Source organism: Pristis pectinata, chromosome 12 (assembly GCF_009764475.1).
Source record: "Pristis pectinata isolate sPriPec2 chromosome 12, sPriPec2.1.pri, whole genome shotgun sequence".
Lineage (NCBI taxonomy): Eukaryota > Metazoa > Chordata > Chondrichthyes > Rhinopristiformes > Pristidae > Pristis > Pristis pectinata.
In genome coordinates this window covers 19,321,521-19,347,042 of record NC_067416.1, presented here as the reverse complement: position 1 = coordinate 19,347,042, position 25,522 = coordinate 19,321,521, and the positions used below count along the sequence as shown (strand labels likewise).

At 39.5% G+C, this 25,522-nt stretch overlaps 1 protein-coding gene and 1 long non-coding RNA gene across 2 annotated transcripts in view; one reads left to right on the top strand and one right to left on the bottom strand.

Moving 5' to 3' along the window:
* Positions 1 to 2,044, bottom strand: part of LOC127577019 (uncharacterized) — a 34,833-nt gene extending 32,789 nt beyond the window's left edge. The window contains exons 1-2 of the long non-coding RNA XR_007957307.1: positions 1,951 to 2,044; positions 800 to 919 (exon numbers count right to left, since the gene is read on the bottom strand). This is a non-coding gene — a long non-coding RNA (uncharacterized LOC127577019). The remainder of the gene's footprint in view (positions 1 to 799; positions 920 to 1,950) is intronic.
* Positions 2,045 to 5,684: 3,640 nt separating this feature from the next.
* nsmce4a (NSE4 homolog A, SMC5-SMC6 complex component) lies at positions 5,685 to 25,522 on the top strand. Its single transcript, XM_052027784.1, has 11 exons — positions 5,685 to 5,936; positions 8,110 to 8,190; positions 8,540 to 8,670; positions 10,889 to 11,034; positions 11,231 to 11,330; positions 15,818 to 15,908; positions 16,591 to 16,685; positions 20,348 to 20,396; positions 21,185 to 21,270; positions 22,991 to 23,073; positions 25,409 to 25,522. The coding sequence occupies exons 1-10, from the start codon at positions 5,822 to 5,824 to the stop codon at positions 23,051 to 23,053; spliced, it is 957 nt and encodes a 318-aa protein (XP_051883744.1). The 5' UTR covers positions 5,685 to 5,821; the 3' UTR covers positions 23,054 to 23,073; positions 25,409 to 25,522.

Here is a 25,522-nt window from a genome sequence, read left to right as displayed (position 1 = left end):
AAATAACTTAAAAATAGCTTTTTTAAAAACCAAAATCAAGGTAAGAGACTTTAAAAAGTGTTGCAAAATAACAAACAGCAGAACATTCTGGCTAAAATGTTGCAAAGTAAACAAACAGTAGAACATTCTGGCTAATAAAAGAGTAAAGATTATTTTATTCCCTCATGGGGTGCTCCAGCAAAATGATTAGTGCATCAAACTTTCTAGCTTTGTAATTATTAAGTAATTAAAGATGTTAGGCACCAGCATTTTCAAATTAAATAATGATTTGAATTTATTGTATTATTTAACCATTATTAAATAGAAAGTTCAGATACTGATTGAAGTTTAGAGAAAAAAATTACTTCATTGGACGCTAAAATGTAATATAATACATTTAAGGAACTACGCAATAAACAGAACATACTGCTTCAATATACTTCAAAGAAAAGATCTAGTTATAATTAACAAACTGCATTTTGCATTGACTTGAACAAGAAATTATTTATGGCAGTATGAAATACCCAATGCACTTCTCCTCAAGAGCTGATCGTCAAAAGCATATAAAATTAAAGTACAGCAACAAACTGAGTCTCATGGCATAGACAACGAATGAAATGAACACATTGTGATTGCTTACTAAACTGTGCAACACAACTGAGCCAAAATCAATTTCTTTATTCAATTCCATTGTAAACAAAACTGACGCAGCCCAATGTTATTGTTGTTACTTACAAACCAGCTTAACTTTGATACGATCCTGTCTGCCTGAAAATGACAGTGTACTTTACTATTCTGAAGTCTTCAAGGATTAACTTACCTCTATGTTCTCAAACTTGGTTGCAATCTGATAAATTTCAGCATTCTTTTTCCTCCCTGTCACTATTCAGTGTTTAGTATGATGGTGCAGCAGTTAAAGTAAATATAAGTTCAGCAAAACCTGTGTAAAGAAAACTTATTACACAATATTATTATAATGTAGATCAAAGAGAGGCTAGCCTTGTCTGGCATCACATGTCATCAGAATAAAATGAAGATTCTCTAATCCAGGGTTTTTATTTTCAACACACGGATGACTTTCTTTTGTAAATATTCAGCACTGCACAAAGTATTATTGCATTCATTAAAAGAAAACTGGAAAGGAAAGGAATTTGTGGTATGTTGAACGGTAGTGTGCCAATTTAATTCTAAAACTGAATTTAAACAAGTGCCTCAGAGATTAGGAGTGTGACCATAGAAGGACTTGTAAATTTTAAGATCAAGGCATTGCCAGATCAGGAACAAATGTATGCCAGCAAGTACAGCAGATGAACACTCAACGGACATTTGATTTGTCAGGGTATGGCAGCACACTTTAGAATCAGCATATAAATTAAGGAAGATACAAAATGGTACACTGGACTGGAGAGCACTAAAGAGGTCAAATTCGGAGATAACAAAGAAATAAGCGCAGATTCTGCCAGAAGAACAGATATGAAACAAACTCAGAAATCCTACTGCAGCATTTAATTAACAGAAATTAAAACCAAGGAAACATATATTATAGCCTTGCATACTAAAAAGACCCAAAATTCACTGATTTTAACATAAAACTAACATAACTACATTGCATTTTTCATTGAGATCAAAACGATAACAATTTCTTAATTTATAGCACAAAATATGAAGAACACTGATGAAGCTGTAATTGGTCAAATCTACTTTTTTCACTTTTGTAGAAATGGTGTGCATTATTAGTAGGCACCAATGACATGGTTGTACTCAAAGTACATCCTGGCTACATGACTGGAGCTCAACAGGATCCAACTATATGCGTTAGGCTCGGCTTTAGTTAGATATTCATTCTGATAAAACATTTGAGCTTGGATTGGGTCAAACAGTTCAATAGCATGTTTGAGCTTGCTATATTTACAGTGCTGGATTTGTTAGATATGGAAAAATATTTAAGTACATGGGGTCAGGTGTACCAACCTCAGCAGTCCAGCCAGAACGCTGTCAGCCCCAAGGCCTTTTCTGTATTTAGTGCATTCAGTCATTTCTTAAAATCACGTGGAGTGAATCGAGTTAGCTGAGCACCTTCATCAGTTACGTTGAGGACCTTAGAAAGAAGCAATGACATTTTATCCAATTGGCTCTTTTCACTGAAGATGTTTGCATATGTTTCAAACTTGCCTTTTGAATTCAGGTGCTGTTTTCTACCACTATTGTCAATGGGGATGCCACTTCCTCTTTCTATTACCTTTTAATTGACCACCACCATTTACAACACTTCCTCCCATCCCCTCACCTGGATTCACCTATCACCCGCCAATTTATGCTCCTCCCCCTCCCCCTATTCTGGCTTCTGCCCTTTTTTTTTCCAGTCCTGATGAAGGGTCTTGGCCTGAAACGTTGACTGTTCATTTCCCTCCATAGATGCTGCCTCACCTGCTCAGTTCCTCCAGCATTTTGTGTGTGTTGCTCATTTACAACTGGATATAGCTTTTGTGTTAAGTACTTACTAGAAAAAGTGATGCTTCGTCTGAGCAATCAAAAGTGATGATATGATGTTCCTTTTGGTAACTAACACATTTACAGGTTCTGATTGATGTGCACTACTCAAATAGATTAATCTTGGCTACAAATCTGACAAGGAAAGCAGAAAGTAACTGCTACATATTTTAAGTCAATTTTGGTGGAAGCGGTCTTCTAAATATCTTCTATAAGTAGAAACATAATGATTGAAATAATCAGATGAGGCAGTATCTGTGAAAAGAGAAAAAGAGTTAATATTTCAGGTCAATGTCCTTTCCAGCAACTTACAAGCAAAAAACTGTAATTGCTCAACATTTTGTAGTCAGGAATATGGCTTTTCTTCCATTAATTCAATGTTACATTCAAAAACATTGGGTAGAAATTCATCTGCAATCACATGCTAAATACAGGGTACAATGCACATTTGCTATCGTATGGCACTTTTGTCCAGCAATTGAGAATAAACTCCTAAACCACCATCAAAATATGTCACATTTGTAAACCTAAATTAACCTTCCACCCAGGATATATGTAAGTTACAAATGCAAATTCTGTAAATCTGAAACAATGAAGATCAGTAAGGATAGGCACATCACCTCTGCCACAATTATCCTCAACACTAGTGCCCCACAAGGCTACATCCTCATACTCTACTCCCTATACACTCACCATTGCATGGCCATATTCTGATCTAACTCCATCTACAAGTTTGCAGATGATACCACCGTAGTGGACCCTATCTCAAATAAGGATGAAATGGAGTACAGAAATGAGACAGAGAGCCTAGTGACAGGGTATCATGACAACAACCTTGCCTTCAATGTCAGCAAAACAAAAGAGCTGGTCATTGACTTCAGGAAGGGGGGTGGTGCACATGCTCCAGTTTACATCAATGGTGCTGAGGTCGAGAGGGTTGAGAGCTTCAAGTTCCTGGGAGTGAACATTACCGATAGCCTGCCCTGGTCCAACCATGTAGACGCCACGGCCAAGAAAACTCACCAGCGCCTCTACTTCCTCGGGAGGCTAAAGAAATTTGGCATGTCCCCTTTGACCCTCACCAATTTTTATCGATGCACCATATAAAGCATCCTATTTGGATGCACCTTGGCTTAGTATGGCAACTGCTCTGCCCGGGATCGCAAGAAACTGCAAAGAGTTGTGGACACAGCTCAGCACATCATGTAAACCAGCATCCCCTCCATGGACTCTGTCTATACTCCTCGCTGTCTCTGTAAAGCACCCAGCATAATCAAAGACCCCACCAACCCCGGCCTTTCTCTCTTCTCCCCTCTCCCATCAGGCAGAAGATACAAAAGCATGAAAGCACGTAACACCAGGCTCAAGGACAGCTTCTATCCCATGACTATTGAATGGTTCCCTAGTACGTTAAGATGGACTCTCGATCTCACAATCTACCTCGTTATGACCTTGATAAGATATCTTTATTAGTCATGTACATCGAAATGCACAGTGAAATGCATCTTTTGTGTAAAGTGTTCTGGGGGCAGCCCGCAAATGTCGCTATGCTTCCAAAGCCAACATAGCATGCCTACAATTTCCTAACCAATATGTCTTTGGAATGTGGGAGGAAACTTGAGCACACAGAGGAAACCTACACAGACACAGGGAGAATGTACAAACTCCTTACATACAGCAGCCGGAATTGAATTCTGGTCGCTGGCGCTGTAATAGTGTTATGCTAACCACTACACTTCTGTGCCTGCTTTGCACCATATTGTCTACCCACACTGCACTTTCTCTGTAACTATAACACTTTATTCTGCACTCTGTTATTGCTTTACCTTGTACTACCTCAATGCACCGTTGTAATGAATTGATCTGTATGAACGGTTTGCAAGACTGTACTCGATACAGGTGACAATAATAAACCAATTTACCAATTTACAATAAGTCAAACATGTAAGAATATTCAAAGTAAGCATTTGGGTGTAGTTTGCTTTGTTTCTGCAATCTTTTCTATGCCAGTTAACTTCCAGGACCTGGAGGAGTACATTCAAAGCCTTCCTCACCTGGGTTACTATATTTTCATTTAATTTCATACATTTTGTGTTTTGATTCATTTTTTTCTCTTTATTGTGCCAAAATAGGTACACTACTACTGTTTTCCACCAGAAACCTTGATTCTCTTACCTTAGCTGCTATCTGACCTGCTGAGTATTTCCAGCACATTCTTGCTAATATTTCAGATTTCCAGCATCTATGATTGTTTTAAAATTTTCTAGCATAACTACTAAATTAATGTTTTAGTAAAAATGAGCAATGAAAGAAGAGAGCATTTCAAAAGCATAGTGGATGCTGGAAATCTTAAATAAATACGAAAAACAATGTTATCGCTAAAGGCCAGAACAGTGAATGAGAATGTGATAACGTTTCTCTACAACACTTAAAAAGTAAATAAAAATGTTGAAAAGCTTGTGTCAACATCATACTGTCACTTTTTCTCTCGCCACATATTGCTCCCTTAAATTCTCAACATTTCTGCAAGTGTAATTTCTCCAATTTCTAATTTTGCAAACAGGGAAATGTCTCCAATTTTCTAGTTTTGCATCCGCGAAATGTCTCCAATTTCTAGTTTTGCATCGCGAAATGTCTCCAATTTCTAGTTTTGCATCCGTGAAATGTCTCCAATTTCTAGTTTTGCAAACAGGGAAATGTCTCCAATTTCTAGTTTTGCATCCGTGAAATTTCTCCAATTTCTAGTTTTGCAAACAGGGAAATGTCTCCAATTTCTAGTTTTTGCATCCGCGAAATGTCTCCAATTTCTAGTTTTGCAAACAGGGAAATATCTCCAATTTCCTAGTTTTACATCAGTGAAATATCTCCAATTTCGAGTTTTACAGCAGTGTCATCCCTGAGCAGGTCAGGCCAGTAGCTGCGGACGAGAACAAGTAACATTTAACCTGAGAAACGACTGAAAAACATTGTCAACATTAACCTGAAGAGCTAGCCCACAATGCTCCCTTAACTTGCTCAATGTTTCCCAAATTCACTGATTGTTTAAAACTTTAACACCATCAGATATAAACCTTTCCCCTTCAGAGGAATCTGAGCAACAACTCAGTGAAAGGCTAAAACGACGAGGATTAAGAACCAACTTCCGGTGCACGTCAATGACATCAGCGCGTACTGTTGCCGCGATGACGTAACCTAGAAAAGGTGGGCCGGCTGCGGACAATGTCGGAGAGTAGAAGTCGGGCCCGGGTGATGCATCAGAGCGGTAGCTCCCACCGTTCGTCGGCCAGCACGTCCAACGGGACTGGGGGGGCAGCCGCACGGCAGGAGGAACTCGGCCGTGTCTGATTGCACCATGACGGAGGACGAGGACCTCGGCGACGGCATCCTGTACGGGGCCCGGGACGATGACCCGAACCGCCGGAGGATGCTGAGGCACCAGTACCGGGAGCTCATCAACAGTGTTCAGCGTGAGTGAGCGGCGGGCCTCCCAGGGCGCTCTTCACCAATGCTTGCCCCTTCTGACGCTCCAGTAACGAGCCTCTTTTTCTTAACCAAAATAAACTTTATTCATGATAAAAGGCAAACTATATACAATAATAAGACGGTGCAAACCTTTACATTCATGTACAGCTCAATCATTAGTATTACTTTCTATATAAAAAAACACACCACCGATGCCACTCGTGTGGCTCCCTGGGGTGATACCCCAATCCCATATTTACAATATTTAAGGGGCTTCCTCGCCTCTTTGTCTCTCCAGTAATGAGCCTCTCTCTGCTCTCAACCACCTGTTTGCCTCATTCTCATCGAAGGGAAAAGTAATCCACCTTTCAGTTCGGCACATCCATCAGGGTATTAAACAAAAGCAACCTGTAATGTAGGATTACCTGTGCCCTCTGTTGTGCGGTGAAGACTGGACGTGTTTTAATACTGCAGCTCAAAAATAAACTGTAAAAACTGCAGGTGTTGAAAATCTAAAATAATAAACAAACCTGGGAATGCTCAGGCAATATCTGTGGAAAGAGAAGCTCGAGTTCATGATCTGTTTTGCTCTCCACAAATCAACTTATTGACTATTACCTTCGAGTTAACAAAACAATTATGTATGTAGGGATGTGTGGGTTATCTGCTCTTTTGAGGTGAAAGTGAGCATTTTGTTATGGTACTTGCAGCTGGAGCCAAACTTATAAGTACAACTGCTAGTTTATAGATTTTGTGAAAGAGAATATGGAGTCTTCACCTGAATGCCAATAAGATTTCCCTAGACCAACGTCACTGACCCCTTTCATGGCTTCCAAACCTGTATTGTTCATTTAAAAGCTGCTTTGCATGAATCTCATGACTGAATTCTAAAACCTAGTCCAATGCTTAGAAATCCAAAATTTACTATTTGATTTGTTTCTGTTGGACTGCTTCAGTCCATGATACTGGTAATTTTGTGACTAGTGCCTTTTTAAGCAGTTCAGTTGGGAGCCCAGCTTCACTGGAGGATATCCATCCTTGTTTTGTGTAAAATGTTAGTTTTTGCATGAGCTAGGATTTCTGCCTTGTTCTATTACCCTCCTAGAGACTTTTGTTTTGCACTTCTTATGGTTCACCAAGAGGCCAATGTTCCGCTACAAATTAAACTATAAGACATAGGAGCAAAATTAGGCCATTCAGCCTATCAAGTCTGCTCTGCCATTTGATCATGGCTGATTCATTGGGCTGATATTCTTCCAGTGCTGATGCAGTTCTTATGGATTTGTGTAACCCAGCATTCCATAATGTCCATTTTGTTGTTTGGACCAAAAACAGAAAATGCTGGAAGCACCTAGCAGGCTTTGCAGCATCTGTGGAAAGATGTTAATGTTTCAGATGGGACCCTTTGTCAGAACTCTGGGTGTTTTTGCTATTTTTTTGGTTTTTTGACTTTAAGCATCTGCAGTTTTTTGATTTTCATTTGTTGCTTCGATCTCTGCTTATCCTGGGTTTTATAAACTATATTGCCTGTTTGGGCATCCAGACCATATCTTCCCCTCCCACCACTTCCGCTTTCTGCAGGGACCACTCTCTCTGTGACTTCCTGGTTTGCTCATTCCTTCCTTCCTACCTACGTACTCAGCCCTCCTTGTACCCCGGCACTTTCCCCTGATATGGTAGAGGGTGCAACACTTGTCCCTACCTCGTCTTCTGCATTTGGTGCTCGAGATATAGCCTCCTCTACGTTAGCAAGACCAAGCGTAACCAGGCTACTGTTTTGTGGAACGTCTGTGCTCTGTCCACAATGGGCATCCTGACCTCTAGTTTGCATGTCATTTCAAATCCCCTTCCCACTTCCACACTTACCTGTCAGTCCTCTGCCTTCTCCACTCTCTCGTTGAGACCATTTGTAAGTCCTGATGCAGGGTGTCAACCTGAAACGTTGATTATCCTTTTGCACCGTAGATGCTGCTTGATCTGCTGAGTTTCTCCAGTAGTTTGTTTTTTGCTCCAGAACTTGAGGTCTCCTCAAATGAGTTAAGTTTTTATTCTTAAATTTGTATTCTGCTATGACCTCATCCCCTCCTATCTATATAACCCTCTTGAGTGTCATCACAAATGGTACTCAATTTTTTTGTGATTTCCTAATAAGCTTATTTTCTCTACTCAATGTTTCAGAGAATCGTGAGGACATGATCAGACCCAACAGTAATAAATTAACAGAAGCACTGGAAGAAGCTAATAAATTGTTTTCCAAAGGTGAGTACCATTTAACTCAAAATACATTGGAATGAAATAGTCGAGGAGCAATGAAAACCCGAAGTTTTATCTTAATTCAAGTCAACTAAAGTGGCTAAAATAGCACTTGATAAGTTTTTACTGTTATTCCATTAATTAAAACTTTTAACTAAAAGTGGTTAGGTGTTTGTAGTGGGCTTAATTTATGTTTGATGCATTTTTCTGCCCCTTAATTCTCTGGTGTTCACTTAACATCCATTTTTTCATTTCTTTGATGAGATGGTAACATTGTTCAGTAGCTGGATTATGGTAAAAGATTTAAAATTTGTTAATAAAACTGAAATAGCGCTTCACTGTGTACCTTTTTCAGTACGTCAGACCAGCGAGGCAGCCCTGGATGCTCAGTTTCTTGTACTTGCTACAAATCTGGGTCAAGAGAAGGCTAATCAGCTGCACACAGACATGATGGTGTTTGATCCATCAGTCTTTGCAGAGGAACTGGTAAGAAAGTTTCATTCCTTGTAAAATGTTTTTAGGCATAAGGAATGATGCTGTGGAGTGGTTATATCCAGGGGCTTGTTTGTTTATCAAAGTGAAAAATCTTAAAGTTTTCAAATTCATTGGAACTTGGAAGATGGAATTGTGTTCAGCTCCGCTTTATTTCATTTTGTCCAAGGCTGTGGAACAGCTTGCTCTGTAACCATGCTTAGCAATTGCAAATTTTAGGTGCGATCACTATATTGATAACCAAGAGCGGCTTCCACTGATCATGATGGTCAAGCCGTGAAGGACTTTGCTGTCAGATTGGTTCTGCAGAAGGTGCTGTGTAAACCAACATAAGGGATAAAGCTGCTTGTCCTTGTGTACTGACTGTGGCAGACACATCCATGGTAGGAATAACCACTGGAGTCAAAGTCCTGCCTTTGCATGGGGTATTTCCGTTGTGTTGTCTGATAGGGTCCTTTCTTGTGTTGTCTAGTACTACCACTGCACTAATTGTGATCAGAACACTTCCAGAACTTCGGATTTGGGCACTTGAGAGGTGCTACAGTTCTTCAGCAGCAGCAGAATTGTATTCCACTGCAGCTTGTAATCTCATAACTCAACTCGCAATGTAGCATGGTTATCGAGCCGGGGAACACTAACAGAGCCCTGCATGTAAGTGCCGAAGAAAAAGTTATTCACTGGGGTCTCCTGAGATCCACATTGTTGCAGGAATCGGTCTTCAGCAAGAAATAGCCAAGAGTCTGTGCTGGATGCAGTGCAGACAAAAGCACTGAACAGCATCCCAAGCCAAGCCATCTTTAGTGAATCATCAATGGCTTTCTATCGTAAGGTCAGAAGTGGAAGTGTTAGCTTAGGTTTGCACAGTTTGAATTCCATCTTCATGTGCTCAGCGATGAAGAAGTACATGTACCTTCACAGCATGACTTGTGCGACATTCAGGTATGGGTTGATCGGTGGCAAGTAGCATTATGCCCCACATGCCATGTAATAAGACCTCCACTAAGAAATGGGATCTAATTAACTTTGACGTTCAATTGCCTTAACTTTGCGGAGTCGCCCACCACCAATAAACTAGTGGGTTCCCAGGGATAGGAGGGACTTTGGTCACCATTGACCCGAAACCTAACTGGACTAGCCAGAAAAATGGTGTGCCCACGAGAATAGGTTAGAGACTGAATATCCTGCAGTAAGAGATGTGTCTTCTGTCTCCCTAAAGCCTTTCCATCTCTTACTAGGCACAAATCAGAAGTGTAATGGAATACTCTTCATCTTCCTGGACAACTGTAGCTTCAACACTCAAGAAGCTCAATACAATCTAGGACAAAGTAGCAAGCTTGACTCATCTACCACCACAAGCATTCACTAACTCTGCCCAAGCATATCATGACTGCAGTGTGTACCATCTACAAAGTGCACAGTGGGTACTTGCCTAAGCTACTCCAACAGCACTTCCTAAAATTGTGATCTGTTGCACAAACAATGATGAGCAGCAGGCACCTGGAAATGTCATCTCCCTCTGGTTCCTTCTAAGTCTTACAGTATCTTATTAGGGAAATGTATGACTGTTCCTTCATTGTGGCTGGATGTAGATTCCAGAACTCCCTATCCACTTAGACTGGGATACTTTCACCAAAAGGACTGTAACAGTTCATGATATGGCTGTGTGCTACTTTCTCAAGGCTTGGTTGATAATTGCATGCCTTTGCAACAATGCTCTCGAGCCATAAAACAATACATTTTGAAAAGGGATCCAGCAGACAAGTTTGACTGTTTTGTGGTTTGGTCAGTTTAGATTGTCTTCCACTTGCAAGTAACATATTGATTTAACTGAAGGTATTGCTTTCTAATAATTTAAATCTCTTTTGACTTTCATAAAAGTTAGAATCTAAGGTGCTGGCATAGCAGTTTTTTTGGCAAGAATGTATGCAAGAATATGACAATACATTGTGTTTAAATTGAAGAGAGATGTCAGCTAAGTTATTATACCCATCTTTAGATTATTGGCTGTGGCAATGCACGTGTTCTGGATTGTTTTCTAGCCAGCATTTTTCTGTGGGAAAAATTATCCATTAAGTATGATATGAAAGTTGGTGTACAAATCTTAATACGACAAATTGTATTAATGTATCATTGTCAAAAATGATTTAGTTAGTTTGGTACACAGAAATGCTATTTATGCCACCTTTTGAGTTTTTAATTTTTTTTTGTGCAGTTAACATTCATGGGTTTGAGACGACTGGAAACTGAAGGGAGTGATGAAGATGATGAATCCACAGGGTGGCTTCCGAAGGATGCCTGGACTAAACTAGGAAATGAAGCAGAAAAGTATTTTAAAAGAGCTCCAGCCTTTCATTATATGTAAGTTAAATACTTTTCTCCAGCTATTGTAGACAATGGATTTTTAATGTGGCACCTCATGTTCAAAAGCAGCACTCTGGTGTTTGGACTTGTGTATTTCATTCACTGTAAAGTGCTTTGGGAAATTGAGATGGTGTAAGTCACTGCATAGATGTGTTTTTTTTACAAAGTTAACCATGTTTCTGTTACGGTGCAGGTTGGGATCTTTCAAAAGTGAACCTCCAGTTCCACGACAGAGAACTGAGAGGCAGAAGAGAGTTCCAACGAAGGAAGAACGCAGAATAATGCCTACACAGGTTTGTTTGATGGCAACTGCAGGGAGTGTGTATTACATTACTTCAAGCACAAGTTTCTTCTGCTTCTGCACCAAAAAAGCTTGTATTACATTGACGTGCACAAAATTGAAGAATGCTTTGTAGTGTAATCAGATTTGTATACTGTGATTATCTGCTGTCTGGCTTTTGAAATAACATGATGGTATTTGAACAAGGAAGTAAACATTTGTTCATTTAGCCAATATTTGTGAACTTCCTGTCATTTTCCTCAACATAAACACAGAAACATTCTTTTATAGAAATAATCTAGGTAATTGTAATGCATTAGATAGCAATCCGGAGTCCATGTTTTTTTAATACCTCAGCATGAAACTGAATTACATTTAGTAATTACATTATAATGGCCCTGAAAGCTGTTGGATTTTTAACTTCTATTAACTTTTAAAATTTAAACTGGCTCACAAAATGTGAAGGAAAGGGAGCCTATCATGAGACTGGCTTGGACGTAGCAGCAATGCCATTGAATGGATTTATTCTTATGTAGCTTAGCTAAGCCTTTGATTGTTTAGAACAACCAAGGATGAACTACAAATGTCCATTCAGTCTAATAATTCAATCTGTCATCTAAAATGACAAAAGTCTGTTCATTCATTGAGGCAGTGGAAAACCAAAAACTGGACTGTCAACAATAATAACTGCCATTTTAACATTTTTGTTAGCCACAAGTGAGGTACCAGATGATTGGAGGAGGACCTGTTTGGAATAAATTCAGGGACAGGATTTATGATTACTTGGAAAGATGGGGCATAATCAGATAATGCCCCAGAGATGGCCAGCATGGTTTTGTCAAGGGCAGAATCTCTCGGACTAAATTTTTTTGAAGAAGAAGAGGCAATGTCTTGATGAGGACAGTGCAGTGGATGTGATTTACATAGACTTTTTTGACAGAATCCCACATGGGAGACTGGTGCAAAAGGTTAGGGCCTAGGGCAAGTTGGTAAATTGGATCCAAAGTTGGTATTAGAAGACAGTGTGATGGTAGTTTTTGTGATGGGACATCTGTGACTAGTGGTGTTGCACAGGGATTGGTGCTGCTGCCCTTGATGTTTGTAATATACATGAATGATTTGGATAAGGATGTAAGAAGTGTGATCAGTAAGCTTGTAGGTGACTTGAAGATTGGTAGTGGAGTTGTTAATATTGTGGAGGCCAGTCTTAGGCTGCAGGGTGATATCAATGTGTTGGTGAAATGGTCTGAGAAATGGTAGGTGGAGTTAATCCAGATAAATGTGATGTGTTGCATTTTGGGAGTACTAATGAGGCTTGGACATGCATCATGAATGCTATGGAGTATTGAGGAACAGAGGGATTTTGGTGTACATGTCCAAAAATCCTTACAGGTGGTAGAGTGGGTAGATAATGTGGTTAGGGAGCATGTAGGATGCTGACCTTCATTATTTGGGGCACTGAATGCGGGGGGGGGGGGGGGTAGGGAGAGAGGTTTGCTCTGACTTAAAATGTTGACCAGGCCTCAGCTGAGGACTGTGTGCAATTCTGGTCACCACACTATAGAAAAGATGTGATTGGAGAGGGTGCAGACGAGATTCATCGGGACGTTGCCTGGAATGGAATGTTTTGGTTATGAGGAGAGACTGGAGAGATCGGGTCTGTTTTCTCTGGAGTGGAGGAGGAAGTTAGAGAGGACGTGATGGATGTGTACAGAAATTATGAAGTGGTTGGATAGGGTGGATTGCAGGTAACTTTTCCCTTTACCGCGATGAATAAAACTATAAGGACATAAATTTAGGTAAGAGGCAAGAGATTTGTCAGGGTATGAAGGGGACCTTTTTCACTCAGAATGGAGAGCACCTGGAATGCAATGAGAGTAGTGGAGGCAGAATCACTGACAGCATGTAAGTGTCCAGATGAGCACTTGAATTGCCTAGGAATAGAATGCTATGGACCAAGTGCTGCAAGGTGTGATTAATATTGACGGGTGCCCACTGTTAATGTGGACATGGTGGGCTGAATACAGTCTGGAAGCGGGTTATGATTATTGTAGACTTTAATGTAGCAAAACATTCATACAAGTGTTATCAAACAGAGATAGCAAGCTCTTCTCTATTGTAGTTCTTTTGTTGTTGGGTATCTTTAAGGACTTGTTTTAAGAATATGTATATCGATATCTGTAAATTTTTTTTCTCCATGTCGGCGATAAATTGACCAACGTGGAGGAAGGTTGAAATTAAAAGATCTATGTTTGCAAGTGATTTTTTTAAATCATAAGATGCATGGTTTACTTGTGTACTGCAGAATTGATTTTCTTTGTCAGGCCATTGGTGTGCAATATTCATTTTATATTTTCAGTTTTAAGAATTTGGTTCCATCTTAAATATTTCAGTAGAGAAGAATGAATACTTTTTCACATCCATATTGTTGATCCATGTTTTGTATAATATCCCTGGTTGAAGTTAGCTAACTGTCTGTGGCATCCTCATAATTGGACCAAGCTGTTTGACATGTATCTAAAGAATATTTCTGTTGTGCTCAATTTATCCCTAAAAATAAATAACAAGATGCATTTATACAAGCCCAAACCAACACTTTAACTTTGCTCCAGAACTGATAATGTTTTACTGTCATTATTCATTTTGAGCTTGTCTTTGTATCCTCAAAAAAAAATCCATGATGTAGTAAGTTTGCCATTGTTACAAATGGCAAAGGCAAATGTCTTTTACTTTATGCAGATTCTTCAGAAAATATAGAGCAGATATTTTCACAAGATCGTAACAGTATTTTTCCAAATAAATCCTGAGCTCCTGGAATAAGACTGACATGTTAAAATTAACTTTTAAGTGAGAACCAATTGATCTGTTAATGGATGCATTTGCTAATTTATTTGCTGTGCAGCATATTCTGCAGAAGCATCTAATATGTTTAACCTTCTTCATACAATCACCATACTTGCAGCTGTGAAAATGGTTCTGCTTACTTTATGACAGGGTTTAAATGTTAATGTACAGGAAAATTTATTTTAAAAATATTAGTTATGGAACCTGCACCAATAATTTAATGCTGGGAATTGTACAGACTTGAATAATCAGTGCTTTGAAATCTATTTGGGATGTGATAAGACCATATTGTGAGGCTTAAATTGTCATCAATGACCTTTACTGAATGACACCTATCTGGTCAACACAACTGCATACCACACTATGGATGACAAGCCACTTGATCGTAAATACATTTTCTGAGTATGGCAGCCCACTGTGACCATCTCTGAACACCAATTTCAGTATCTTTCTCTTGTCTCAGAGTTGAAAGGTTGTGGTTTCAAGCCCCATTCCAAGGACTTCTAAAGCACAGATAACGGTGGTGATTTTTGGATAAAATACCAAACTACTTCAGGTAACCCACACCCTTGGTGTTTTCCTCCCACACACACTCACCTATCTGCCTAATTTTCTTCTCCCTGTGTTCACCTTTCCCATTTCCACACCCTCTCCCACCCCAAAAACCTGGTTTCACCTGCCCATCGTCACCTCTCCATCTGGTTCCACCTACTGCCGACCAGCCTCTGTTCCACCAACCTTGTCATATTATTATATACTGGTAATCTTTTCTCTTTCCTCTGTCTTGATGTAGGGTCTCATACCAAAACATTGACTTGCACCTTTTGGCTCCATAGATGCTGACTGACTCACTGATTTTCTTTTCCCCCAGTGTTCTGTTTGGTGTTTCAGATTCCTGCCGTCTCTTTTGTCTTCATACTAAATGACTGCTCTATCTACTCAGTATGATGATCAAGATCCCAAGATGAGTAGATAATTTATCCCTATGAATGAGTTTATTTATCCCAGTTATTCTTCCTGAAATGATTATCACTTCATGCTGCCACATTTGTTTATTTACACTTCAAATTAATAACTTGGAGTGTAAAGGAATTTAGAACACCTTGAGGTTGTGAGGTGTCATATAACCATTTGCCTTTGCTGAAGTACAAAAAATAACTTTTTTGTCAAATGATTAATTGAAGCTCATGCTAATCTGGAGCAAGTTTAAAGTGATAATTTGGTCTTGTATAAATGGAACTTATTGTTTTTTCTTGGGGACAATCTGAGTACAACAAAACCAGTCTTTGGACTTGTGTCAATTTGCTATAGTTTGGTTTAGGGATTTAACTGTAAAATCCAGACCAGATTGAGGCAATTGTGAATGTTTTGACATTTAAACTAAAAGTTGAGCCCTCTCTTTTCAGACTGCCTCTGGTAAGGCCATTGTCACTCTGCTCTAACACTAAGAATTGCAATGCCTGCCAAATGAACATGGGTGAACATAGTGCCATTTATAAAGAAAATAAATAACTGAATAAAATTGAAGTAAAACTCAAGTTCTGCAGCTTGGAAGGCTGCTTTTAGCTAATTTATTTATCTTTCTTAGGTTGCAAATAATTAGTTAATTTTGAGCAACCTTGTTCTATAATTTGCTATTTTGTTTTGCATATGAAGTTGAAGAAAATGGATGAATCTCACCAAGAAGCAACTGAAAAGGAAGTGGAGAGGATATTAGGACTATTGCAAGAGTACTTCAAATCTGACCGTGAGTATGGTACATGCAGCATGCTAACTGTTACACCCATAAAACTGTTCTCTCAAAGTGAAAACTCGGTGTACTGAAATAATCTGTCCTTATTATTTAAGGCAGAATTTTAAATTGTTCAGTGATGTGTCATCTATTAAAATTTATTGCTGATATTGCACAGATCTGTTTCACCACTATACCACCACCAAAAGAATAATCATGGACCAACACTGCAACAAACCACTGAATTATCCAGAAAGACTCTAAGAAATACCTTGTCTTACCTATTTTATAATGGAAACCTATTGCTGCAGCCATCATCCTCATGCCTTTCCTCAAGTATTAAATGCATTCTGACTTCATACTAGTACATCATATGTTCCTAGCACATCATTATTTTTAAGTTATCAGCATGGCTTAGTTACTAGCATTATCAACTTTTGAGTCAAAATTTTAAGATTTGAGTGCAGAAATTCAGGCTGACACTGCAGTGTGATACAAAGGAAACTATATGGTGATGGAGGTCCCTTTTTTATCTGAAATGTTAAACTGAGGTACTGTCTACTTTCTCTAGTAACCATAACAGATCCCATGTCATTATTCTAAAGAAAAGCAGAACATTTTCGAAGACCAATGTTTTACTTGTAAGATTTGTATTTGCGATAATTTAATTGAAAATATTAATTTGTTATCTTTTCAGCTGAAACACCAATCAATTTCTTTGACTTTGTAATTGATCCACATTCTTATTCACGTACTGTGGAGAACATATTCCATGTCTCCTTCATTGTCAGAGTAAGTGTTACATTAAGTAATTGGCTTGAAGGGCAGCTGTTGGCATTAAAATGCTTTTTTACAAAGACATGTATGCAAGGGGGATGTCATGTTTGTATCTTCTTTCTCCAGATGTACAAACTTTTCACTGTTTCAGTCCCATGAGTGTGGTCATCTTGCGGTACATCATGAAAGTGTTAGTAAGCTATTCATTTGTGGGCTGTCACTGCTGGATCTAGCTAGATAAACCTGATAAATTTGCACTGGCATTTTCAGCTGATAATGATTTTGCTTCAGATGAGAATCCCTTTTCTAATTCTAGTGCTGAAGCCGGTTGTATCATTACTGCTTTCCTAGTCAGGATCAGTTAACTCTGGGGACTGTCCATTCTTCTGTGTGGTCTTCATTAAAAATAAGATGTCTTTGAATGCTGTGCTCCTAAATCCTGCAGTTGGCCTGCAGTCAATATTACTTCCAAATAGGACAATCAATACTTACCACGTTTTTGGATGTGGTACACGTATCCTTTAAGCTCCCTTCCATTCTTGTTTAAACTAAAATGCCAGCTGGGGGCGACACAGGTAGACAAGGTAGTTAAGAAGGTGTATGGCTTGCTTGCCTTCATTGGCCACGGCATCAAATATAGGAGATGGGACATCATTTTTGAACTATACAAGATGTGGCTGAGACTGCACCTGGAATATTGTATGTAGTTCTGGTCACCATAGTAAAGGAATGATTGTGATTAAGCTGCAAAGGATGCAGAAAAGATTCACAAAATGTTGCCAGGACTGGAGGGCTTGAGTTGTAAGGAGAGATGGTTAGGCTGGGACTATGTTCCCTGGAGTGAAGGAAGCTGAAGGGCAATCTTGTAGGGGTTTATAAAATCATGAGGGGCATAGAAGGTGGATGGCCACAGCTTTTCTCCCCCAAGTTAGGAAAGTCTAAAACTAGAGGCCATAGGTTTAAGGTGAGGAGGGAAAGATTTAAAGGGGACCTGAGGGGCGCATTTTTCCCACAGAGGGTGGTGGCTATATGGAACAAGCTGCCAGAGCAAGTGGTAGAGGCAGATACAATTATGTTTAAAAGATATTTGGACAGGTGCATTGATAGGAAAGATTTAGAGGGATATGGGCCAAACAAAGGCAAATGGGACTAGCTCAGAAAGGCACCTTAATTGGTATGGATGAGTTGGGCTGTATAACTCTGACTCTAGATTTTACGGAAGATAGATTTCTGATCTTTGTCTGAATTCCAGTCTTACAAAATGACTTTTCCAACTTCATAGTCTACCACTATAGGCACAAAGCTGTAAAGAAAAACACAGCTTTTATATATTTTTCTGAATGTTCCTGGGATGATGTGTTTGTTGGCTGAGAAGAGATTAAGCAGACAGGCTCCTGAATTTAGAGTAAGAGGAAGTCTAATTAAAACAAACTGTTATCAGGCTAGATGCAGAGTTTGTTTTCCCTGATTCGAGTGTCTGGAGCCTCGCCAGAAGGGAGAGAATCTTCCGTATTCTCTACTAAACAGTGCTGTGGAGGTTAGTTGCAGAATATATTCAAGACCAATGATACACTTTTGGATCTTAAGGGAGTTAAAGGATTACAGTGGCATGCAAAAGTTTGGGCACCCTGGTCAAAATTTCTGTTACTGTGAATAGTTAAGTGAGTAGAAGATGAACTGATCTCAAAGTCATTAAGTTAAAGATGAAACATTCTTTTCAACATTTTAAGCAAGATTAGTGTATTATTTTTGTTTTGTACTATTTTAGAGTGAAAAAAGGAAAGCAGCACCATGCAAAAGTTTGGGCACCCCAAGAGATTTGAGCTCTCAGATAACTTTTACCAAGGTCTCAGACCTTCATTAGCTCGTTAGGGCTATGGCTTGTTCACAGTCATCGTTAAGAAAGGCCAGGTGATGCGAATTTCAAAGCTTTATAAATACCCTGACTCCTCAAACCTTGTCCCAACAATCAGCAGCCATGGGCTCCTCTAAGCTGCTGTCTAGCACTCTGAAAATTAAAATAAATGATGCCCACAAAGCAGGAGAAGGCTATAAGAAGATAGCAAAGCGTTTTCAGGTAGCCGTTTCCTCAGTTCGTAATGTAATTAAGAAATGGCAGTTAACAGGAATGGTGGAGGTCAAGTTGAGGTCTGGAAGACCAAGAAAAATTTCCAAGAGAACTGCTCGTAGGATTGCTAGAAAGGCAAATCAAAACCCCCGTTTGACTGCAAAAGACCTTCAGGAAGATTTAGCAGACTCTGGAGTGGTGATGCACTGTTCTACTCTTCAGTGACACCTGCACAAATATGATCTTCATGGAAGAGTCATCAGAAGAAACCCTTTCCTGCGTCCTCACCACAAAATTCAGCGTCAAAAGTTTGCAAAGGAACATCTAAACAAGCCTGATGCATTTTGTAAACAAGTCCTGTGGACTGATGCAGTTTTTGGCCGCAATGAGCAAAGGTATGTTTGGAGAAAAAGGGGTACAGAATTTCATGAAAAGAACACCTCTCCAACTGTTAAGCACGGGGGTGGATCGATCATGCTTTGGGCTTGTGTTGCAGCCAGTGGTACGGCAACATTTCACTGGTAGAGGGAAGAATGAATTCAATTAAATACCAGCAAATTCTGGAAGCAAACATCAAACCGTCTGTAGAAAAGCTGAAGATGAAAAGAGGATGGCTTCTGCAACAGGATAACGATCCTAAACACACCTCAAAGTCCACAGTGAACTACCTCAAGAGGCACAAGCTGAAGTTTTGCCATGGCCCTCAGTCCTTCGACCTAAACATCATCGAAAATCTGTGCATAGACCTCAAAAGAGCAGTGCATGCAAGATGGCCCAAGAATCTCACAGAACTAGAAGCCTTTTGCAAGGAAGAATGGGCAAAAATCCCCCAAACAAGAACTGAAAGACTCTTAGCTGGCTACAGAAAGCGTTTACAAGCTGTGATACTTGCCAAAAGGGGTGTTACTAAGTACTGACCATGTAAGGTGCCCAAACTTTTGCTTCGGGCCCTTTTCCTTTTTTGTTATTTTGAAACTGTAAAAGATGGAAATAAAAAAGTGATCTTGCTTAAAATATTAAAGAAATGTGTCAGCTTTAACTTTATGCCTTTTGGAAATCAGGTCATCTTTTACTAGCTTAGCTATTCACAGTAACAGAAATTTTGACCAGGGGTGCCCAAACTTTTGCATGCCCCTGTATAAGGTAAGTGCAGGAAAGTGGCAATGATATCATGCTGAATGTTGGAGTAGCCAGGAGGGGCCAAAGAGCCTACTCCTATTATGTTCACAAGTTTCTTGTCAGTGTTGCTTGGAAGTAGTTGGGATTTTAAATCTGGCCCTCCCTGCAGTAAAAATATTGTACACTCCTTCATTATAGCAAAGTCAAGATTTTCTGTCTGAGACAGGTGATGAGTCTACCTGGGAAAGTGGTGGCCACATTTCTGCCTGCAGTTTTGCAGGACTTCTCAAATATTTTCAGTCTCTCTCATTTTCAACCCCTCTCATCTGAAGTTCAAGGGTCTTTATACAACTATTAAATCTGGTCTGAATACTTACTAGAGTTGCATTTTTATATGAAGTACTCTGTTCTAAAAGTTGTGTTACCTTCATGATTGAAGTTGTATCTGACTAAATCATTAACTACCACTTAAAATTGTTTTTTTTTAAAGGATGGTTTTGCTGCCATTGGGCTTGATCAAGACAAACTACCGATTATTGGTAAGTTGCTATTTTCTGTTACTTTTTTTTTAAAAAAAATGCTTTGGTATGTTCCCAGTGTTACGGATTAGGTTACTATTTGGTGAATGTCCCTTTAAGACAGCACAGTAGTGTGTGTGTGTGTGTGGCGTGATTATGACAACAACAGGAGATAAGGATGTGCTGATGTTTTGGAGCAGACAGTCAGAGGAGAGGGAGAGGGACACCCTGCCTGCTGGTCTCTGTATCGATGGATAAAAAACAATAACTGTGTCTGTCACTACAATCCACGTATGGATTTTTGGAATAATCCAGTGGAGTCCACTTTGTCGTTAACCTGTAGAAGGAAACAGGTATTTCTGTGGATGGCCATAATTCGAATGCCTTTCAGGGTGGCAGATACTTCAGAACAAAGCAATGGAAACCTTTGGAGATAGGTGTCATATGGGTTCCATCGTGGAACATTTGGATTTCGTAACTTCTATTTTCTTTACATCTTCTCTTCAGTCAACAGTGGTTTTGCAAAAGCCTTTGCTCACGTTTCACCTTATGGCTTGCTGAACTGAACTTTGAGAACTATTCCTGGACTTGGAGTTTGGGAATTTGCCACACACATACTTCGAGTTTAGTTTTGGGGTTAATGTTTAAGATATAACATTTTTACTTCTAACATTCTAACGTTTTTATTTTTATTATTATCATAAGTAGTTATTAATAAAATAGTTTCTAACACTTATACATGACTGGGTGTGTTTCTTCTGTTGCTGGTACATAACACCAAGGAAATTTTTTTTCTTCTTGTTTTTAAGAGCCAGTAAATGAAGGTGTGGGTAATGATAGACCACAGCAACAAAGACAACAGACAGTTATTTCTTTGAGCCAACAAGAGTGGAAGGTAGGTATAGTGAATAAAAGCTAACAAAATTTCATCTTCATGAAATTCAAGATTTACAAATTATTCACAAGATCACAAGATCACAAGATAAGGGAGCAGAAGCAGGCCATTCGGCCCATCGAGTCTGCTCCAAGGAAAAGGGAAAAAGAAATGGGGTGGGAAAAAAAGAGAGAGAAAAAAAAAACTATTCTAATCCCATTTGCCAGCCTTATCCCCATATCCCTTGATACCCTGACTATTTAGATATCTGTCTATCTCCTCCTTGAACACCCCCACTGATCTGGCCTCCACTGCTGTGCGTGGCAAGGAGTTCCACAATTTCACCACCCTCTGGGTAAAGAAACTTCTCCTCATCTCTGTCTTGAAACTGTACCCTCTAATTCTAAGATTGTGCCCTCTGGTCCTGGACACGCCCACCAAGGGAAACAGCCTAGCCACATCTACTCTATCCTTACCTGTCAACATTTTAAATGTCGCTACGAGGTCCCCTCTCATCCTTCTGTACTCCAGCGAGTACAGTCCAAGAGCCGACAAACGCTCATCGTACTTAAGCCCTTTCATTCCTGGAATCATTCTCGTAAATCTCCTCTGAACCCTCTCCAACGTCAGCACATCCTTCCTAAGATGCGGGGCCCAAAACTGCGCACAGTATTCCAAATGAGGCCTCACTAGCGCCCCGTAGAGCCTCATCAACACTTCCTTACTTTTATACACTATACCTCTCGAGATGAATGCCAACATAGCATTCGCTTTCTTAACCACCGATCCAACCTGGTGGTTAACTTTTAAGGTATCTTGTATAAGTACCCCCAAGTCCCTTTGTACTACCGCACTATCAATCTTCTCTCCTTCTAGATAATAATCTACCCGCTTATTTCTACTTCCAAAGTGTACAACTGCACATTTCTCAACATTGAATCTCATCTGCCATTTTCTTGCCCATTCTCCTAAACTGTCTAGGTCCCTCTGCATTCTTTCTATTTCCTCTATGCTCCCTACTCCTCCACTTATCTTGGTGTCATCCGCAAACTTAGCCACACAACCATTTATTTTACTGGCTTTGTATTGTTTTTCAAAGCAGCTCATGTATTATTTTTTTAAAAAAGTCTGTAAATTGATCGATAATATGCTTGCTTATTGTACAGGTCCTCCCCAGCTTATGAAAGCCTGATTTGGATATAGCCCATACAGACGAACTATTGTTAGGGAGACCAGTGGTATGGATTTGCCGGCTGCTGTGGGGCTGCAGGCATCTTCTGCCTGGGAACTTGGTTCACTGCTACATTTCTGACTTGCAAACCATTTGGGGTGCGAACAGTTCACATGAACGTAGCCCTTCCGTAATCTGCGAACGACCTGTAATTGATTCTTCTACCAGCTCCTACTTTGAGTTTGTAAAGTGCTATTTCTAACTTCAGGAACTCCAGTGTTCTACTTGAGCATTGGCAAGTGAAGAATAACATTTGAGAAAATGTAGTTTAAGCAATTGCAGTAATTATTAACCATTACACAAGACTCTTGGCCTGGTAACCATAAATTATTTTATGTCCAAATAATGAATCTATAAGCTGGTAATTTTCATAATTTGGTTTAGGTGCTGGTTTCACCAAAAGTTGGATTAACATGTGCTTCCAATATTTTATAATATTAATCATGGTCACTGAGTAAAGAATCTCAACTAAATTGTATCTTAACAAGTACACTTTTTTTTGCTTGGCAGGAAATAATTGATACGTTTGAAATAGCAGATGCCATGATACCACCATCCACCCAAGGAGATTGATGATATTTGATATACTTGATGTATGTAGCCTTTTGAAATCTTCACACCTTTTTGAAATGTGTACTTCAGGTTGCTTGCCAAAATTTATCATATTAGATTGCATGGATAAATTCCTCTATACTGTGGACTGAAACCTGACAATATTTGAGCAGAGGGCTGAGCAATGAATGTATTATTTTTCAGTACACCAAAGATTATACCATACAATTCTCATTTTATCAAATTTTGTACAAAAACACAACCTCAATCTCAATCACTAAGAATGTTCTTGAACAGAATTTGACTGTTCAAGGAGATATTAGTGTAGATAATCAAAAGCTTAGTTGAAAGACAAGAGCTAGCAAGGTGATTTAGGGAGGGCATTTCAGAGTTTAAGGCCTGAGCATCTTGAAGTCTCAGTTGCCAGTGGGGTAATGATTAAAAATGGGGGTTGTTCAAGAATTGTCCAGAATTACACAGAAAGTAGTAGGTGCTTGGAATGCACTGCCAGGGGAGGTAGTAGAGGAAAATACAATAGCAACTTTTGAGATACATGAACAGACAGAGGGATATAGACTATGTGCAGGCAGAGGGATTAGTTTAATTTGGCATCATGGTTGGTGCAGACATGGTGGGCCAAAGGGCCTGTTCCTATGCAGTACTGTTCTATGTAAATGGAGGAAAGAAGATGTCTTCAGAGTTGTAAAACTGAAGATGGGGAAGTAACAGAAAACTTTTTTTGGGGAGGAAGGAACCAAGGTAGTTATTTAACCAAGAGCCAATGTAATTGAGAAAGTGTTGAAAGGGATTTGGTGTGAGGAGGGGACATGGAGAGCAATTTTGGTTGACTGCAAAGTTTACAGAATGAAGAACAAGGGAGGCTGGCCAGGAGTTTGTTGGAATAGTCAGATCTGGATATGGACATGGCACTGAAGATTTAGGTTGCAAATGAATTGCACAGGGACAGCTGGGTAATGTTACAGCAGCGGGAATAAATGGTTTGTATGAGCAGATGTGTGGTTCCATAAGATGACAATGTTGCAAGCAATCTTGTTCAGCCTTGGGCAATTGGCTTGGCTTCCTCCTAGACAATGAAGTGAGTGGCTGGGAAATGTAGTTTGTTGCAGGGACAAAGACACTGGCTTTGGACTTCCAAATATTTCATGAGAGAAAATTTCCACTCACCCAGAAGTGGATGTTTGAAAACTGATGATTTGGAGAGAGGAGGGTTGGGAGAGATAGTGTTGAGGTAAAAGGTGGCTCCTATCTCTTTGCTTGTTGCAGAAAATTATGTCAAGAAGAGTGAACAATTTAAAAAGATTTTGCAGCAAAGGAGCAGGGAGTTATCCTTGCATTCTTGAATGATCTTGGAATAGTGAGCAGTTGCTGTAGACACAAACTGGGCCTGCTGGTGCTTTGTAGTCCAGCCAGATCTGCTGGTGAACACTAAACCAGTTATTCCTCTGCCACCATTCATCTGCATTTCTGAAACCTAAGGAAATGGAAATGACTGCCATAGCAGAGTGAATGTCCAGAGTCAGTAGTGATTTTAATTTGGGACTGGAGTGTCAAAGGTGTGCATGGGAGGATGGTTGAGTAGACCAGCTATTTGTAAATGGATGCTAAGAGTAAGCTGCAAGTGAATTTGGAGAGTTTATTTTAGACAAAAAAAAGTAAAAGCAAGGGATGTGGGAGGTGCAGCTGGAAAAGAACAATTTAAGAAAATGAGTGATTAACACTAAATTTGGTGGGAGTAGCAAGATCACATGAGGTGACTATGCCAATGGAGTAGCAAATGAAAACAAGTGGGGGAATTGTAAGGTTCAGGGAAGATAGGAAGGCAGTGGACTCTAGGAAGAGAGCATGGTTGAAATCACTTGAGCATGAGTAGTCACTTGGTACAGAAGCTGAGGGAAGAAAACAGTGAAGCTATCTCATCAAGAACGTTTTCACAGTACATGGTTAGGTAAAAGAGAGTGAAAATTTTATGAGATGAGGGGCTGAAACAAACTGAGATCCAAGAAGGGTAAAGTGCCAAAGGATTAAGGAAGTAGCCAAAACTGTTTTGATATCAGAAGTATGAAATGGTGGAAGGTATTGCCAGAAGGGGAAGCCTTGTATAGGGAGTTGATGCAATAATTGTTCTTGAACATGTGTATCTGCATGCCAAGGTCTTTGGTGCTCCATTTAAAATATATATATAGTTTGTGTCACCATTCCTAGTTTGCATTTATTAAAACATGTCCTGCAAGCTTCCAGTCTCCAGCACAAATTTTCAAACACCATTTTGATAGCAAGGCTTTCTAATATTGTTCAGCCTTTAAAGATGCACTTGTGTTACTTTAAAAAAAACTCCTAACCCTATAACTTTTGCAGGTGCCTTATACCCCACAGCTAATGGAAGATGGGATTTTTGGAGAAATGAAGACTTATTTTGTATATGTGGCTTTTGAAGTTTTTACAATAATGTAATAAATGCTAATGGTTTTG